The 20,189-nt window shown below is 39.6% G+C and overlaps 1 protein-coding gene across 1 annotated transcript in view; it reads left to right on the top strand.

Annotated features, from left to right (window-relative positions):
- The window catches only part of LOC124711196 (mitogen-activated protein kinase-binding protein 1), a 378,080-nt gene that overhangs the window by 324,092 nt on the left and 33,799 nt on the right, over positions 1-20,189 (top strand). Inside the window, exons 20-24 of the mRNA XM_047241126.1 lie at positions 165-374; positions 1,315-1,421; positions 4,060-4,238; positions 7,946-8,057; positions 19,026-19,136. Coding sequence (XP_047097082.1) covers positions 165-374; positions 1,315-1,421; positions 4,060-4,238; positions 7,946-8,057; positions 19,026-19,136 — 719 coding nt within the window. The remainder of the gene's footprint in view (positions 1-164; positions 375-1,314; positions 1,422-4,059; positions 4,239-7,945; positions 8,058-19,025; positions 19,137-20,189) is intronic.

Genomic DNA, 20,189 nt, shown 5'->3' with positions numbered 1-20,189 from the left:
GAGACTCTCCTACAAAAGTTTTCATTGTGTATTAACTGTGATTCATAATTAATCAGTTTCTGTAAAACATTACCATTCTTTAGTGTGAAGCATTTTACTCATAGCTGAATGTTGAACCCAGTGTGTAGTTAAATAGTATTATTCCAATGATTTCCCATGCATAGTGACTACACAGTCAACGCAATGGATGTGGAGGAACTTCGCCGTTCCCAGCGGAAGCATAAGAGGAGTCAGCGGCCTGAGCACCTCGCTCCTCTCTCTGTCTCGGCATCAGTATCTGGCAGTCAGGATAGTGATGATGACGATGAGGAGGGGGCATCAACTCCCGGCACAGAGAATGTTGACAAGAACATTGCCTCCTTGTTGTCAGCAAGGTAATTATTAATTTTTAGTAAATATTTTCTTTAGAGGAAAGATAAATAGCCTGAATCACTAATTAACAACAATAAGGGAGGGGCAGATTGGTACTCATTATGTAGAGGAGGCACTGAGTCGCAAACGAGAACAGTGAAAAAGAATGCTAGAAACTTAATAGTAATGTAGCGTAGGTATCAACTTCCACTTAAGTTTTCTGATTATACATGACATTACTTCTACCACTTGTTTTATGTCCCCTATTTATGAGAATATTTAAAAGTAAAGAAGCCACTTTTGATGTACTAAATGTAATTTTTAAGATGGTGTTTCATAAGGATCTTTATATCACTTTGATTTTTTTAAACCTATTTATTTTACATATTGAGCTACATTCATGTGTTTATTCCCTTCTGTTTTTTATTTCTTGCTATCATTTGTGTAATCAAATGGCTCTAAGCACTATGGGACTTAACATCTGAGGTCTTCAGTCCCCTATTTGTGTAATCAGTGAATTTATTTTCTGAGGAAACGAATTTCATGGTAAGCCCGAAGATACAGATCAAAGTTTTTACAGTGGTTGATTAATAAAATTGGGATAAAGATGCAGGAAGCACAGCACACTGTTATTTGCTTACTAGATACCATTAGTGTCTGCATAGCTTTCAAGGCCATAAATGTTAAAGTATTCTATTATGTTAGAGATATTTTTAAGTGCTGCACAAATGGGTTTGGTAATGCAGTTAATTCTTCTTTTATGAAGTGCTCCTGTATATGCCTCAAAATGTGAAAAATGATAGTTTGATGAGCTGCATTAGTCATTGGCTTGGAGAAGAGAAGCCAAAAGAATCATCTTGTGTAGCACTTTCTTGCTATTGAAGCACATTGCAATTTGACATTTATTTTTCAATGCTCTTTGCAAGCAATGTGATACAACCATTATTTTGTTCCATATTATAGTACCGAGAGCCTTGATAGAGTTGGCCGCCGAGAAAGCTTCCTCAAAAACACATTTGAGTCATTAAGTGGCATGGAGCAGGATGCAGAAAGAGTCGGTAAAGACCAAGGTAATAATAATCAATAGACCTTTGTTTTTAAACTAGTTTGCTGTTTTTATTTATGTGATACCATAAATTTTTAAGAAATGGAGAAAATTTGGGACTATAATCTGGAAGAAATTGCTGACCATAAATCTTTAACCTATTTGGATGCTCAGAAGGAACTCTTTTAGGAAGGAACTGTTGTTCATGATAATATGAGTGGGTTCATACACATTTCTAGTTTTCTTACCTAACTCTGTAATATTTCAATGTAGGTAGCAGATGATTATTAGTGTCCTAATCAAAACTGCTAGTGGGTAACCAATAAACAATTTTAAAAGTTAATAGGGGATAGATGTACACAAAAATGGGGTCATCACCAGTTTCATTGAAGAAAATAAAAGAAACACTCTTCAATATACGCAAAGCTCTGCTCATCCAAATAGACAGAGTTGAAATTGTTCTGAATTGTTTCTCCTTTCAGAGCTTACTTCATCATTCCCCCTCCCCTCCCACCATTCTAATTGTGTTGTTTGTACTTCCATCTCGACTTGGTGAGTGATCTCTGTGTTCAGTTGCCTCTCTCCATCCACCCAGCATATCTGCACAGTACCTGCTTTGTGCACATGCATTCATTTACATCTGAATTTATTTTCAATTACGATACTATAACAATACTATGAAAAATAAAGCTGCTGCTCATAATATAACAGAGATGCTGAGTCGCAGATAGGCACAACAAAATGAGTGCCACAAATAAAGCTTTCGGCCAGTAAGACCTTTCCCAACAATAGATGACACACACACACACACACACACACACACACACACACACACACAACTCACATGCACAACTGCAGTCTCAGGCAACTGAAACCACACTGCGAGCAGCAGCACCAGTGCCTGATGAGAATGACCTCCTCCTTACCCACACTCAGTCACCACTCCCATCATGCAGTGATGCTGCTGTTCGCAGTGTGGTTTCCGAGAGAGAGAGAGAGAGAGAGAGAGAGAGAGAGAGAGAGAGAGATGTGTGTGTGTGTGTGTGTGTGTGTGTGTGTGTGTGTGTGTGTGTGTGTGTGTGTGTGAGTGTGTGGGGGCGCACGCGCACGTCATCTAATTTATTTTTGACGAAGGCTTTACTGGCTGAAAGCTTTATTTGTGATAGTCTTTTTGTTGTGCTTATCTGCGACTCAGCATCTCCGCTATATGGTGAGTGACAACTTTTATTTTCAAAACATTGTTACATTTCATCCTGGATTTTCCATTGTTTAACAATACCATAACACATTCTCATATATTCCTGCAGCTGGTTTTCAAGATAACTTCACTGAAGCAACTCCCTTCCAGGAGGCAAAATTCCAGTACTGTCGATATATGCCTTTAAAAAGTGAACTTTCATAACTATTTGTTCCTCCTGCTGGGAGGAAAGCTGAATAATTTAGTATAGGTTAAAAAGGACACTCAGTTCATTCAAATTCAAGGATTCCATGTGTTGTGCGGATTGAGAAAGGACAATGTTATTTTGCCTGTTAGGGCACAGCTGTGAAGTTCTGTTGTTGCACTGTCATTTGTTTTGCATAATACAGGGTTATTACAAATGATTGAAGCGATTTCACAGCTCTACAATAACTTTATTATTTGAAATATTTTCACAATGCTTTGCACACACATACAAAAACTCAAAAAGTTTTTTTAGGCATTCACAAATGTTCGATATGTGCCCCTTTAGTGATTCGGCAGACATCAAGCCGATAATCAAGTTCCTCCCACACTCGGTGCAGCATGTCCCCATCAATGAGTTCGAAAGCATCGTTGATGCGAGCTCACAGTTCTGGCATGTTTCTTGGTAGAGGAGGTTTAAACACTGAACAAGTTTCGCACTGAACGCATCCTCTTCCGTGAGTTGTTGCAACCACGCCGAAAATTCAAAGCGTTTGACTTTGTCATCGGGTGTCAGGGCTTGTAGCAATTGTAAACGGTAAGGCTTCTGCTTTAGCCTTTTCCGTAAGATTTTCCAAACCGTCGGCTGTGGTACGTTTAGCTCCCTGCTTGCTTTATTCGTCGACTTCCGCGGGCTATGCGTGAAACTTGCCCGCACGCGTTCAACCGTTTCTTCGCTCACTGCAGGCCGACCCGTTGATTTCCCCTTACAGAGGCATCCAGAAGCTTTAAACTGCGCATACCATCGCCGAATGGAGTTAGCAGTTGGTGGATCTTTGTTGAACTTCGTCCTGAAGTGTCGTTGCACTGTTATGACTGACTGACTGATGTGAGTGCATTTCAAGCATGACATACACTTTCTCGGCTCCTGTCGCCATTTTGTCTCACTATGCTCTCGAGCGCTCTGGCGGCAGAAACCTGAAGTGCGGCTTTAGCCGAACAAAACTTTATGAGTTTTTCTACGTATCTGTAGTGTGTCGTGACCATATGTCAATGAATGGAGCTACAGTGAATTTATGAAATCGCTTCAATCATTTGTAATAGCCCTGTATTATGTTCAGCTCCTGCCATCTTTTTATGCATTGCCCTTGTTTCGTGTTCACTTGTTCCTTCCAGCAAAAACAGCTCATGTTCCTTAATTTGTGCTTCACACAGTTGTTGATTCACCTTCAGTGACAATAGTAAACATTTCCTGTATCTGATCATGTGATTTGTTTGTCAGGTGGAACCAGCATCTCATCTCAATTTCTAGTCCGCACTAACCAGACAGGAATAACACCTGCTTTGAGAAATGTAGCAGTAATCAATGCAGCAAAGCAGGCACGAACTGACTCTGAAACAGTTCGAAAGAGAGAGGAACTGCAACGTCGCATAGAGGAAACACGTCGAAAACTTCAGAATGTAAGTAATGGTTGACCATTTTACTGACTACATAATTTCAGTGCCAGAATCGTAGCAGTCTTCTATAACCTTTGGCAGTTTCTATTTCATATACTACAGGCATGTGCTTCACCAAAATAGTTAACTAGGCAGCATGCAGATTATAGCTGTAGAAGTTAAGTAGGAGTTACCTGCTGTTTCACAGTAAGTGAAACTATTTTGTTTGTGATTGGTGAAGTTATTACTTCAACTGCGGTTGCCACCTTATGATGTTACTTTTTTGATCTATGATATTCTGTACCTTTTTAAAATGTTTTCTAAATTCTTGGTCATAATTTGCCTGCAGAAGATGACTTGTGAGATATGTGGCATGACTGTCCCAACAACAGAGCAACAATATGTAAAAGTTCAACAGGAAGCTTTACAAATGACAGAAGGGTTAGAGGGGGGGGGGGGGGGACAACATGACGTGAGAGAAGGGGTTTGGGTGAGATTAGAGGATCTACCCCAAGAGAAAAAGGAGGAGACTGCTTTCAGTGTGTGTTTAATTAACAATATCCATAAATGTGCTGACAGGCAGTAATTACTAAGATACAAGCTGTTCGCAAAGTTGCTGTGCAGTTACAACACATATTTGGGATGACATCCTTAGGTGGTTATACAAGTCTGAACCTGCTTAATTTTATTAGAAAACACTTTCTGCAGATCTGATTGTGATATGCTTCTCATTTAGTTTTTAAGTCAGAGAGCATGTGTTGGCGAATACAGTACACAGCAGATTTTGCTGGAGTAAGGTCTGGCAAATGAGGGGGCCATAGGCTTTTTGAGGCAGCATTGTCCCTAAAAAAACTCTTTCACAAAAGGGATAGTGTTATCAGTTTTGCACGCAGTAGTACCATCTTGTTGAAACCATTTCATCTTCCTTTTCTGGGCAGTGAAATTGTGGATCATTAAATAATAACAATCACTGTTCACAGTTTCTTCAAATAAAAATAAAGGTCCACTAGTGCACCATTTCTGTACTGCTACCTCCACCCCCATTTTCTGATCTCTCAGTGACATTTCAAGCACAGCATGACAATTCTGTACCAGGGCTCCTCTGTATAGAAGGTGACATCACTGATACTCCTCCCAACAAAATATGCAAACCATTCAGAATGGATTTCCTTTTCTCAAGATCCGCATCTTTCAATTCATACACTACTGTCACTTTATACAGGAACAATTTCAGTGTTTGTGTAACTGGATTATGTGTGGTTGCAAACCTTTTTCTTGTGCCAACTTGTGTATTGATTTTGCCGGTTCTGCTGTATAAACTCAGAAATATCCGAAAACTTCAGTATGTTCAGTGTAGAATGCCTTCCAATTCCTTTGACATCTATCAGGTGCAGAAGTATGAAACCGGCTTTTGGTGGCAATAATGACACAACTGTTGTTTGAAATTGATAAACAATATTTTATCCAAAATAGCCTCCATGCTATTTATACATTTCTCCCACCTCTCCAGCAGGCTATGAATGCCAAAGTTCTTCTTTTGAAGCGAACCAGTCAGCAAGCCATTTTCATACTAATTGAAGTGTTGTTCAGTGAGAGTGTGTCCCAGTGATGCAAATGGATGATAATCGGGTGGAGCCAAGTCTAGAGAATAAGCCTCATGACCTACTATTTCCCAACTGAACACCTCGATCGTTTCCCTGACCCTTTTTGCTGTGTGCGATGGGGTGTTATCACGGAGCCATATGACTTTGTGATGCCTTTTTCCATATTCCGGTCCTTTTTCACGTAATACTCATTTAAATTGGTCATTTGCTGTTGGTAGTGTTCAGTGTTAACAGTTTCACCAGGTTTTAGCACGTCATAATCGGTGACACCCTTCTGATACCACCAAACACAGACCATTGTCTTCTTTTCAAACCACTTTGGTCGTGCAGTGGATGTTGATGGTTTGCCTGGTTTCACTCATGATTTATGACACTTAGGATTCTCAAAATATGTCCATATTTTGATGGAAAAACGACTTCCTTTTGTATCTGGCGAGCAGCATTTCGCAAGTGGTCTTTTGATTTGCTTGCTGTCTTTCATTAAATTCATGTGGAATCCATTTTCCCACTTTTTGCTCATTCCCATAACTTTCAACTGAAGAGAAATGGCTTTCTGCATCACATTCAATTGTTTCACGAGTTGCTATTGAGTTTGAGTATTATCTTCATCCAATAAGGCCTGCGATTTGTCGTCTTTGAACTTTTTGAGTGGTTTCCCATGCTCGTCGTTTCTCACATCAAAATCACCACTTTTGAATTTTTTGAACCACTCTAAACCCTGAGTTTTCTGAAGAGCATGTTAGCCGAAAGCTTCGACAAGCATTTGATGAAATTCTGCAGCAATTTTCTTCAAATGATAACAGGAAACCAATGCTGTCTGCAAATCGTAGCTCGTAGGCACAAAAACTCGACATGTTTATGGTTTTGAAACAGATACCGATGTATGGAACTTGGGTTACTGTGTGTTGACATTCATCTGCACAGCAAATGCCGTCTCACAGGCCCTACACTGATGGCAGGTACTGTCTATAGGGAAATTCCGGTTTCATACTTCTACACCTGGTAACACTGGGCATCTCACTCAAAGTTTCTCAGTAAGTTGATGAACTGCATTACAATGAGGTCTGTTTCCAATACTTTTTCAGCAGCTACCTTCGGCACTAAATCTGTGTATTTATCGCCTAATTGCAAAATATGTACCTCAGTTGAAATCACCATAATTTAAAAACAACTTGAAAATTTAAAAACAAGTTGAACATCAAACACCATATATCACATTCAGTAGCTTTCATCGACTGAACAAACAGTTAAATGTTATCTAACTGTAGAAAGAATTAAAAAAAAAAAAAAAAAACAATTGCACATCAATGGAAAAAACAGTTCTGCCAACTTATCTTTGAACTTTGAACACAATCTATGCACAGTGACTTTTCAGACACACTGTGCTACATATATTAGTGTAAGGAGATACTAACACTGAAAAGTTTGAAGTTTTGATCCCACGGCATTACACAAACTCGAGGAAAAAAATATTCTGCCCAGAGGATATTGTTTAAATGATTAAACAAGAGGGTGCTGTGTGGGTAACAAAACAAAGGTACTGGCAGGGTATACCACATTAGATTTTCCTAAGCAATAAAGCATCAGAATTGAACAGTAAAGATAAGGCTTTACAATTTAGATGCTGACAAAATAAGAGAGTTCAAGCATTATTCTTAAACAAAAGTCAATGTTCAATTGTCCCTAGACATTTAATAAATTATGATGCTCCACCTCCCTGTTAAAATGAAAAGGTAATGATATTCTCACATATTCTCACTTTGGCCTGGAAATCAGTCAGCTGTATTCAATATAGTTAGTTTTACATATTTTCTTTTGTGGATTCATACTCGCAGTTTGTTTACTGATGTGAAGCACATTTTTCACATCTGAAATATGTTGTACAATGTACAAAGGCTAGTGATATTTTGTTAAATGAAGCAGACCCATTCCTAGGTTACAGAAGATGTTGTTCCCACTAACTATAAATTTTATAACTTTTAGTCTATTGTTGGTGATTGTCATGTTACGAGAAAAAACTTTTTTCTAGTTATGTTTGATATATATTTGACTAAGAGTTGACAATTGTCATTTGTCACATGTCACACTAAGTTATGCCTTAGTACTAATACTAAATTTCTGGTGCAGGTAGGGCATCGCTCCAACTTGAAAACCAGCCAGAGTACAACAGATCTGAGCCATCTACCAGATAAGAATTTCCGGCCAACAGGCCTGGCACAACGCTACACATCTGCAGGAGGTAAAAGATATGCTACAGTCATCCGCCATAGGATGAGCATTACACTCCAGTCTGAAACGACTAAACCACTTCTGTCACTCCCACCACAGACATTACTGACTGGTCCTCATAGTGTTCTCTCAAAATTCTACACACAGCCCAACCATCCCCCAACATATCCTTATCCAGAAAGTCCTCTAGCATCATCAGCAACACTGTGCAAATACATGCCTTCATCAGCAAGATCTACAGACAAGGGTTCTGTTGGAAAAACAGATCTGGGTAGAACCCAGTCTTATCTGCTGGCAAAGGATTCTCCTCAACAAACTATTGTGAATGGCCCAACTTCAGCTAAATCAAAGAGAACAAATTCAAATCTCATTTCAAACAAATCAGCCATCTACCATACTTTGCCCATTGTCAAGAGAACACCAAAGCTCTTGAGCTTACCTATGGATAGAGATTCTTTGGAAATTGACACGCCACCTTGTGGTATAGTTACAACTCCTCCAAAAAGTCCTGGTATTCTGAAACGTATAAACACTCTTGCCTCTTCAGGTGATGACAATGTTGAGATATCTGATGCTATTATTAATACTGCATCGTGTTCTATTAACATAACTACTAATAATGCTGTTGATGCTACTGCCACTGTTAGTACTGCTAACACTGCTGCCACCACTCCTACTAACACGACTGCTGCAATCACTGCAACTACTAAAATCTTTAATGCAGTTAGAAACAACTCCTGTAATACAGCTAATGAGACAAAAAGTCAGGCCAAGACTAAACCACCATGTTCTCCCAGTAAGCGTCCTGTATTCTTGAATCTGACTTCGAACATCAGCACCAGCAAATTGCGTCAAGGTAGAGCAGTGAAGCCCTCCTCTGTGAATTATTCTTTGCCAGAATCACCAGTCTGTGATGAGTTGAACTCACCCACTGCACTATTTCAAAATTTAACAGATTCAGAGTCAGCTGCTAGACATAGCAAGCTTCTGCAGACAAGGCGATCTTGTAGCTACTTCATCGATCTTAATACTCTTTCAGATAAGGACCAGGAATTTAAGAAAGATGCAAAAGTAGTGGCAGCAAAGTCATCAGAATCTTTGCCAGCAACAATTGGACAAACAAATGCTTCTAGCTCAGAGAACCTTTTGGATAGTTGTGATGAGGAAGACGATGGAGCTGGAAACTTCAGTTCGGATTCTCTGGAAGAACCTAGTGAGTTCAGTAGCCGCACTCCTCGTCGTTGTGTAAGTGATTATCAGATATTTACGAAGCCGCACAGACAGTACATGGAAAGGCGTCTGTCAAGTGCTGCTGATCGCCACAAAGGACTAACTTCTTGCAGCCAAGAAAGCATCCTTTCAGATACCAGTGGTCAACTATCTAGTTCAGGAGACATACTGGAAATGTGTGAAGAAGAACAGGACCGCCACAGCAGTGCGAGCTTCTTCCTTTCTTTGCGACATGGCACCAGTCAGGAAAGTATACTTGGAGAAGACTGCACGCAGCCCAGATACAGACGAGACTCTTGTCGGAGTACGGAAGGTATACTAGAGACAGGAGATTTCCATCACAGAGAACTGCAAGCTCGTCACAGAGATTCTTGTCAAAGCACAGAGAGTGTTTTAACAGACGACAGTGATTTCCAAAGAGGGGAAAGTTGTGGTTTTGTCAATAAAGGATTTGGCATAGCTGCCGGTGTGTACAGTAGACAGTGTAGAGGTTCAATTCCACCAAGTTTGGAACATCAGGAAAATCCCAGTGACTCTGTAGAAGAAAATAGACATCGCACTATATTTCGTACAAGAAGTTTGCAAGACACTAGATCAAAAACTTTGGTTGTGGAAACCACAGGACTGACGGTTTACAGCAAGCCACCAATAGCACCCAGTAGTAGGCCACAGACACCATCTAAACGAGTGATGAAAGGAGAAAATCTGATGTCACAGTTTTCAGAGCCAGCTAAACCTCCCATACCGACATACAGAAAAAATTCGTACCCCAGGAGTAGGCCACAAACTCCTACCTCCATCATAATACAACCTCAGATCAAAATGGCAGTTGAAGGTTCAGATTTAAATGGACCACCACTTTCACCATCCTATATGAACACAAGAGCATCCGACAGTTGCCAGGAATCCCCTTGTAACTCATTATCTGAAGAATCTAAACCAAAGAGCAACCTCGGTTCCTACAGACCTCCCACTGCACCAAAGCCCATTGGCAAAATAGTTCACAAACCTCCCCCAAAACCACGGCAAAAACCACCACCACATTCTGTAGTACGAGAAAATGTGACAAAATTAGATGTTGGCAGAAATTCTGATGGGGATAATGGCAGCACCTTAACCAACCAGACAAATAATGAGAGAAAATCGCTGAGCGTAATGAACAGTGGTGAAAATGAAAGACAGTTGAGTGATGGTGAAAACACAATAAAAAACTTAAGTGATACTGCAAATCTCATTAAGCGTTTATCGGGCCAACTTAAGGAAACTATGAGAAACAAAGTAGGGAAGCAGACTGAGACAAAGGGAGAGATTGGAGGTACAGACGCTGGATGTGTCAAAATTCGACCCAGTCAAAGGCCAGATGTGATCCCTTCTGTAGGAGTGAAACTTCTCAGGAAGAGCTTTGAAAATGTTTTGGAGGATGCAGAAGTGTCTGACCTAGAAGAGGATAGCTTCCCTATGGCTGGAGGTGGTTCTGGTTCATCAACACCTGCCACATCCTCTTCTGCTGCCAACTCCCCCAAACGGGCTTGGCCACCAGCATCGAGGGCACCTGTCCAGCGTCACCATCTGGCCAAGCAGTTGCTTCCCTCGAAGTACAGTGCAGGTACCCTCCACCCTGGCAATGCTCCCCAGTAGCCTTGCATGTATATCTTGAGCTTGTCCAGGCACACCAGTGGCAGCTAATTGCATGAATAATAAAGATGTTAATATAGGGCCATATTCATACAGTCACCATTAAGATTCATTTGTGTTGACACTGAAATAAAATTTTAATGTTTATTGCTGGTGTCCAGCTCAAAATGTTGGTGACTCAGTATTGAATTTAAATATGACAGAAAAGTATGTGCTTTCGAAAGAGTAAGTATCAGTTAAGGTTTTTCCCCACCGTATAGTATCCACAAATTTTGCTAAAGGGTGCGTTATCTTAATCAGATTAGATTCTATATTAACCAGATTGGTGTATGGGAAAAACGGTATACTACACATCCACAGCACTGATGGTCTGATCTCCAGCCCATGAGGTGATGTACAAAGGAAGCAAACACATACAGAATATTACAAACAATCATCATCGTCACGCTATGTTAGTAAGTGAGATGGAAAGAGCACTTTACAGGCACAATGAGAAACATTCTCTGCTGTGCTCTTCACACTTTTTAATAGGTTTTAGATAAAACCAAAGTTGTTAAAATCTCTCTCTCAGAGTGCACGAATGTAAAGAAATTAATGGTTGCAATGATATGATGGAAGACAACCATCAGTCTACGGAAAGCACTGTTGATGGTTTCATGGGCCGGTGAGTGAGATATTGGACAAAGTAATTAAGCTTTTCAACTTGTGAACTTTGCACACCTAATCTTTGTCTCAGATAGAAAATATTGGGGGAAGTTTGATGCAGATCCCAACCCAGCTCTCCCCCCTTGTTTTGTATGTCCAAACACCTTACCACACCAGCTGCGGTAATCCTTCAACCTTTGCTTGGCATACGCAATACAGCTGTCGTACACTGTGACACTACAGACTCAGCTTTCCTTGTTCATAGTTTCATTAACAAAATACCTCCTTTGTGAAATGTTACCTGTGGAATGTGTCATATAGCCACCCACCAACCCACTCGCCCATGGAGTAGATCGCCATTGGGAGTAACCAATCGTAAAATGCGTTTTAGACAGGTACGTGCCGAGTAAAACTGTGAGGGACGGGAAAAACCCACCGTGGTACAACAACAAAGTTAGGAAACTACTGCGAAAGCAAAGAGAGCTTCACTCCAAGTTTAAACGCAGCCAAAACCTCTCAGACAAACAGAAGCTAAACGATGTCAAAGTTAGCGCAAGGAGGGCTATGCGTGAAGCGTTCAGTGAATTCGAAAGTAAAATTCTATGTACCGACTTGACAGAAAATCCTAGGAAGTTCTGGTTTTACGTTAAATCAGTAAGTGGCTCGAAACAGCATATCCAGACACTCTGGGATGATGATGGCATTGAAACAGAGGATGACACGCGTAAAGCTGAAATACTAAACACCTTTTTCCAAAGCTGTTTCACAGAGGAAGACCACACTGCAGTTCCTTCTCTAAATCCTCGCACAAACGAAAAACTGGCTGACATCGAAATAAGTGTCCAAGGAATAGAAAAGCAACTGGAATCACTCAATAGAGGAAAGTCCACTGGACCTGACGGGATACCAATTCGATTCTACACAGAGTACGCGAAAGAACTTGCCCCCCTTCTAACAGCCGTGTACCGCAAGTCTCTAGAGGAACGGAGGGTTCCAAATGATTGGAAAAGAGCACAGGTAGTCCCAGTCTTCAAGAAGGGTCGTCGAGCAGATGCGCAAAACTATAGACCTATATCTCTGACGTCGATCTGTTGTAGAATTTTAGAACATGTTTTTTGCTCGAGTATCATGTCGTTTTTGGAAACCCAGAATCTACTATGTAGGAATCAACATGGATTCCGGAAACAGTGATTGTGTGAGACCCAACTCACTTTATTTGTTCATGAGACCCAGAAAATATTAGATACAGGCTCCCAGGTAGATGCTATTTTTCTTGACTTCCGGAAGGCGTTCGATACAGTTCCGCACTGTCGCCTGATAAACAAAGTAAGAGCCTACGGAATATCAGACCAGCTGTGTGGCTGGATTGAAGAGTTTTTAGCAAACAGAACACAGCATGTTGTTATCAATGGAGAGACGTCTACAGACGTTAAAGTAACCTCTGGCGTGCCACAGGAGAGTGTTATGGGACCATTGCTTTTCACAATATATATAAATGACCTAGTAGATAGTGTCGGAAGTTCCATGCGGCTTTTCGCGGATGATGCTGTAGTATACAGAGAAGTTGCAACATTAGAAAATTGTAGCGAAATGCAGGAAGATCTGCAGCGGATAGGCACTTGGTGCAGGGAGTGGCAACTGTCCCTTAACATAGACAAATGTAATGTATTGCGAATACATAGAAAGAAGGATCCTTTATTGTATGATTATATGATAGCGGAACAAACACTGGTAGCAGTTACTTCTGTAAAATATCTGGGAGTATACGTGCGGAACGATTTGAAGTGGAATGATCATATAAAATTAATTGTTGGTAAGGCGGGTACCAGGTTGAGGTTCATTGGGAGAGTGCTTGGAAAATGTGGTCCATCAACAAAGGAGGTGGCTTACAAAACACTCGTTCGACCTATACTTGAGTCTTGCTCATCAGTGTGGGATCCGTACCAGATCGCTTTGACTAAGGAGATAGAGAAGATCCAAAGAAGAGCGGCGCGTTTCGTCACAGGGTTATTCGCTAACCGTGTTAGCGTTACGGAGATGTTTAATAAACTCAAGTGGCAGACTCTGCAAGAGAGGCGCTCTGCATCGTGGTGTAGATTGCTCGCCAGGTTTCGAGAGGGTGCGTTTCTGGATGAGGTATCGAATATATTGCTTCCCCCTACTTATACCTCCCGAGGAGATCACGAATGTAAAATTAGAGAGATTAGAGCGCGCACGGAGGCTTTCAGACAGTCGTTCTTCCCGCGAACCATACGTGACTGGAACAGGAAAGGGAGGTAATGACAGTGGCACGTAAAGTGCCCTCCGCCACACACCGTTGGGTGCCTTGCAGAGTATAAATGTAGATGTAGATGTAGATATCTTCAAATTCTTTTCAAAATTTTCTGATGCAGTGACATCATTAGTACTCACATGATGGGATTAATTTTTCGAAACCATCTATACAGTGATGTAGGTTGAGGTCCCAGGTATTACACCCTGCAACTATTCATCCTGGTGGGCCATCGGTTGCGGGTAAGTGATGAAATATATTTTGAAATTTTGTGTGATGCTCTACAGCTTTAAAAAAATAGTGTTTTACAAACTGGTCGCATAGTGTAGTGGTTATAATATTAGTCTGATATGCAAGAGGTTCGAATCTCATTAGGTGCTTTGAATCTTATATTTTAAAATGTTTATTAAAATAAATTTAATAATTACTTTTATTCAGTTAATAGATTTTAAATGCTTCCAGAATGAAATTTTCACTCTGCAGTTGAGTGTGCACTGATGTGCAACTTACTGGAAGGTTAAAACTGTGTGCCGGACTAGGACTCAAATTTGGGACCTTTGCCTTTTGTGTGCAAGTGCTGTACCAACTGAGCTACCCAAGCACGACTCACAACCTGTCCTCACAGCTCCAATTCCACCAGTTCCCAGTCTTCTACCTTCCAAACCTCACAGAAGCTCTCCTGCGAAACTTGCATAACTAGCGCTTCTGGAATTAAGATATTGCAGAGACATGGCTTTGCCACAGCCTGATGCATGTTTCCAGAATGAAATTTTCACTCTGCATTGGAGAGTGCGCTGATATGAAACTTACTGGGAGATTTAAATTTTTCTCTATTCCTTTGTAATGTCATTTTAATCACTGTATTAACTTTTCTAATTGCTCTCATTTTTAATTCCCATTATTCATTTTCCAGTGGGAATCTTTGTGCTTGTGATTTTAATGATTGCGTGTATTGATATTGACTTAATTTCTTCCATTTCCTCATCTTATATTTTCGTCCTTATTCTTGCAATCATTATTTATATTCATTGTTTTCCTTTAATTTCTCTGTTCTTATAATCCATTCTTTCATTTAAATCTTCATCTGCATTATTTTGCCCATTGTGCAATAAGAACTTAAGTTTTTAATGTTGGTGTGATGATTACCATCCAAGCAAATGTACATCTTCTAATGAAAATTACATTTTTGACACCACTGCACATATAAATAGATTATGTACTCTTTTGTTTTTTAACTGATAGATTGGCATTTTCAAATGATTAAGTATTATGATAGATAAATAAAAATATTTCAATAATTAACTTCACATGCATAAAAGATTGCAACTGGAAAACGAATGATGGGAATTAAAAATGAGAGCAATTGAGAAACCTAATATGGTGATTAGAATGATGTTACAAAGGAATAGAAATTAAAAAATATGTTTCAACCAAATAATTGAATAAAAATAATTATCAAAATAATTTTGATAAAGATTTAAAAATAAAAGATTTTAAAGCACATAACGAGATTCAAATCTGCAACCTCTTGCATGTCAGATTAGCACTACAACCATTATATTGTGCAACCAGTTTGTAAAACATTACTATTTAAAGTGGTAGAGCACCACACAAGAATCTGAATTATTATTGTTATTATTATTATTATGTCAGTTACGAATGATGGCCCACCAGGGTGAATGGTTGCAGGGTGTGTGGGGCCTTAATCTACATTCCCATATAGGTGGTTTCAAAAAGTTGATGCACTGTTGGGGACTACTTCTTGTCAGTAAAGATATAAACAGAGTTTAGCAGTTCACAGTGGATGAGACAAATAATAAAGAGCAGAGTTGAGCATCCAGTAGCATTACATGCTGCTGAGCACACTGTGCTAGATTTCAACGGCTGCTTCACAATCTGTGTCATATGGATCCTTCTCTCCCCCCCCCCCCCCCCCCCCCTCCCTCCTCCAATGCCAGCATCTCTGAATTACATAGAGGGAAATTGTCCGTACAACACATCATTTGAACCTGTAATCTTCCTGGCCTCAATCCTCAATAGCGTTGGCCCCACACTAACCTCCACTGCCGCCCGAAAACCATGCCGTCACTCGCCCTGTACTCACACCCTCCTCTCCACAGTCTCTCTCTCTCTCTCTCTCTCTCTATATATATATATATATCTCTCTCTCTCTCTCTCTCTATCTATGCTTTTTTTATTTATCTCCCAACATTTGAAATAAGATAATGTGTATAGCATATTTTCTGAGTTCTAAAGACTACTCAAATTCTGCTGTTGAGTAATATATTGATACAGGTTGGAGTAATGCGTGAAATGTTGAATCAGTACTTCGACTCAAACGGAAGCATGACGTCTGTTCAAAAAGTTCCGGAACTTTGTCTAAAAAATTTTCTATGCTTACCTGTTACTTATTGTGCATGGTCTCCTTCAAAATACTCTCCTCCGCAGTTGATACACTGGTGCTGACACCATTTCCACTTCTGGAAGCAGTCTTCGTATGCCTCGTGTGGATCATGCGAAGTGTCATCTGAAAATTTTCTGCTATCTCATCTGTTGTTGCAAATCTTCGTCCTTTCAATGGAGTTTTCAACTTCTGAATTAAAAAAAGGCCACAGAGGCTGGGTCTGGAGAGTACAGAGGATGAGGCAGCACAGTGATCTCACTTTTTGTGCAATAGTCACGCACCTACAGGGATGGGTGTGTGGATTTGTTATCTTGATGCAAGGGCTATGAATTGTCTCGCCACATTTCAGGCCATTTCCTTCTCACATTTTCTCACAGGTGTCGCAACACGTCCCAATAGTATCATTGATTAACAGTTTGTTCCTGTGGCACAAATTCATGATGAACCAATCCTTCAAAGTCAAAGAAAACCATCAGCATGGCTTTGATGTTTGGCCTGACCTGATGAGCCTTTTTTGATCTTGGAGAATCTTTCCCATCCTATTCTGAGGATTGAACCATGGTGTCAAAATTATAACTGTAGACCCATGGCTCATCAGTAGTTATGATTGTCTTAAGGAACATCTTGATCTCATTTGCCTGATTCAAAAGCTCTTCACAGATTGTGAGGCGAAGGTCTTTCTGGCCTTGACTCATGAGCCGTGGGATGAATCTGGCAGCAACATGATGCATTCCAAGATGCTGTAGCAGGATTACATCACATGATCCAACTGAAATGCTACATTCTTCTGCAATGTCTTGGACAGTCAGTCTTTGATTGGCACACACAATTTCATTGACGCTGCTGACATGGGCGTCATCGGTAGATGTTGAAGGGCGTCCTGAACAAGAGTCATCTTTAACTTCCATCCGGCCTTCTTTAAAGGTGTGAACTATTTGTAACACTGAGTATGACTTAAGCACTCACCACCATAGGCTTTCTGCATGATTTGATGTGTCTCTTTAAAGGTTTTCATGAGTTTGATGCAAAATTTAATAAAACACTGAACAATAACTAACAGACATACAACAGTGAAACTTCAGGCAGTTAATATTAAACACAAGCATGTGAAAGGATGCCAACCACATCTGACTCCAACACATCATTGGCGCGAAATTACAAGTGTTCCAGAATTTTTTGAGCTTACCTTGTATTTTGCAGCTGTCATCACAAGAAACATCCTCTCATCCACACTTTACATACTTCCCACCAGTATCACTTTTGCACTGATGTCCACTTACTTCCAAGGGAAGCAAAAATATTTTTTTACTCTGTGGGGGGATATTTTTAAAATGTGATTGTTCTTTTTGATTGATAGGCAAGAAAAGTGCATTAAGGAAATAGTAAAATATTTCAGGCTGCCCATAAATTGAGCTAATGTTAGTCTAGTAAATTATAAGGCATTGGTTGTTTGTGTCTTCCTTCAGACCACTGTTTTGTTTATTAGAAGATTCTTACTTATTTTTCAAATACAAAGAAAATTTTGTAGAAGGTAATTCTGTGCTGGAGAAGAACTACATTCATTTGGAACTACCCAACCAAAGTAACATCGTGGGAATAAAAAGCTGAGAGCACTTACTTCACAGGATACTACCCTTTCAGTTTGATGCTATGTTTGTGCTGTGAAATGTAGTGTAAACTCGAAGCTTTTTACCATGCAAACCTGACACTGCTTTATCTATTAATTGAGCAGAAAGTGTTACAGAAATGGGAGCACTTTTAGGATTAAATAAGGAGGTCATTCTGATTCTTGCAGTAAGGGACATGTAGTCAATAGGGTCAGTGGCAAACAAACAGTATAATGTAGGAGACAGATAAGACTTGAAAACTTTGGAAGTTATAACAGGCAGAGAGAGGCCAAATCTGTGTGTTACAGAAACTGAACGCAGAAGTTGGTAATAAAAACAAAAAAGTTGGAAAAAATAAGACTATGGAGAGAATGTGGAGGAGGAGGAGGATTGTAGGGAGCATGTTTCCACTTAAATTCTCACACATTATACAGTGTTGCAGAGCATGCTATATCACTCATATCAATGGCATAAAATTATGTGAGCCACTATGAATATGGTCTTATCAAATGGTAAAATTACTGTGCCATTAGTTCAATCTATTAGTTTCAGTTGCTACATTGCATAATTACTTGCATGTTTTTGATTCTACACATGTTTCCTGTGTAATGCTGGCATCCTATTGTATCTTATTTATAATATAAACAGTACCAACATGCAACTGAGTACTTTAAAAATATATTCTCTTAAATGCAAGCCTTGTTTCAGCCCCCTTTATTTTGTTTATTTCATTACCTGTATATTTTCAGTATACATTTATCTGCGTAGGTGTAACAAAGTATCTGGTTCCAATACGCAATACCTTGTAAAATTTATAAAACTTAAACTCTTACTAGCAGTGAACATAATATGAAGTACAGTACCATATTAAACAGTGCTTTAAAGCTATGCTGTTAAGTAGCAAACAAATGTATTTTTGCATCATAATATGTCCTAGACACCTACTATTTTGTTTGAATTTACAATACACTTACTGTGTGCCTTTAGAAAGCATTGTAGATGATTATTGAAATGTGTAATAATTGGCATGCCATGCTTTATATATTCGTCATTTCTTAAGTACAGACTTTTAACGTGCATATGTGAACTCTATAACACATTTTGTTTACTCCAAATTTTATTATTTTTATGTTTTTTTTGTTGCTTTGTAGTACAGCTGCATGCATTGTTTTATTTTTTGCGTAGTGGACAGTGATGATGGTGGAGATATTGATTCAGGAGATCTGCGAAGGTCTTGTTCGCTGAGTGACTTAACGAAACCTTCGAGGCGTCCTTTGCATGGTGGTCCTGTGCAAGGTATTGTATTATGTAACTCTTCACACGTATTGTAGTAGATATCAAAAACTTGCTAGAAATTTCATGCTCTCTGACTTGAATGGCAACTCTGGAAATTTCTCAGAAATGGAAAAGACTTGAAAGCCTTCTAGTTTGAACAAAATAGTTCTTAATAGTGAAAGAACAGGTTGTACACAATACCAGCAATGTAGGAAAAGAGATTCTTGGGCTGGAATGCCACACAGTACCATTATTTACAACATAATAATTATTTTGTTCTGTTGTAATTTAGTATGATCCAAATGTGCCACTCCAAACTCCTGCTTCTCATTGTAGCGCTCATAACAGAAACAGTTTGAGCCACTGAAGTTGAACTATATCACTGAACTCTGTTGGTAAAATAGTTGCAGTAATTGACTGCTTTCATTACAAGATAAGAGCACTTCGATACGCTTTGAGGAGTTTGTACTTTGTACTGATATCATCTTAATGCTCAATGCAGTGCCCATGGCAGTTAATCAGATGTATAAGTGTTTGTTTGTTCATTAATTCTCCCTATAATTTGACACTAATGGGAATTTGATAACCAATTGTTTCAATCTTCCTTCCCCTGTACTTCAACTCTTGTTGAAGAAGGAAATGAAATTTGTGGTTTGTTAAATGACACTGACCACAGTCAGCACTTTGAACTGAATACCGTTCTGTTTTCGTGGTCCGTGATATTTTCAACCCCCATGTTAATATCCCTTCATCCTCAGTTCTAAGTAGTCCAGACTTGCCAGTACTAAGCCATTCACTGTTTCACAATTACATACTGAATCAACATACTCATCATCTTTGTGATGGTTATTTGCGTAAAAGAATGCTCCTCATTTATCCAAGAGACAAGCTGCAACACTCATACAGATGTATTCTGATGGAGAATGTTGCTGACTTATTTCTCCAGTAACATGGGTAACAGGTCCCGAGTTCGAGTCTCGGTCGAGCGCACAGTTTTAATCTGCCAGGAAGTTTCATATCAGCGCACACTCCGCTACAGAGTGAAAATCTCATACTGAAAACATAGGTAACACA

Source organism: Schistocerca piceifrons, chromosome 8, assembly GCF_021461385.2.
Source record: "Schistocerca piceifrons isolate TAMUIC-IGC-003096 chromosome 8, iqSchPice1.1, whole genome shotgun sequence".
In the NCBI taxonomy this organism is placed as follows: domain Eukaryota; kingdom Metazoa; phylum Arthropoda; class Insecta; order Orthoptera; family Acrididae; genus Schistocerca; species Schistocerca piceifrons.
The sequence above is the reverse complement of the archived record's forward strand: the minus strand, read 5'-3'. Positions and strand labels throughout refer to the sequence as shown.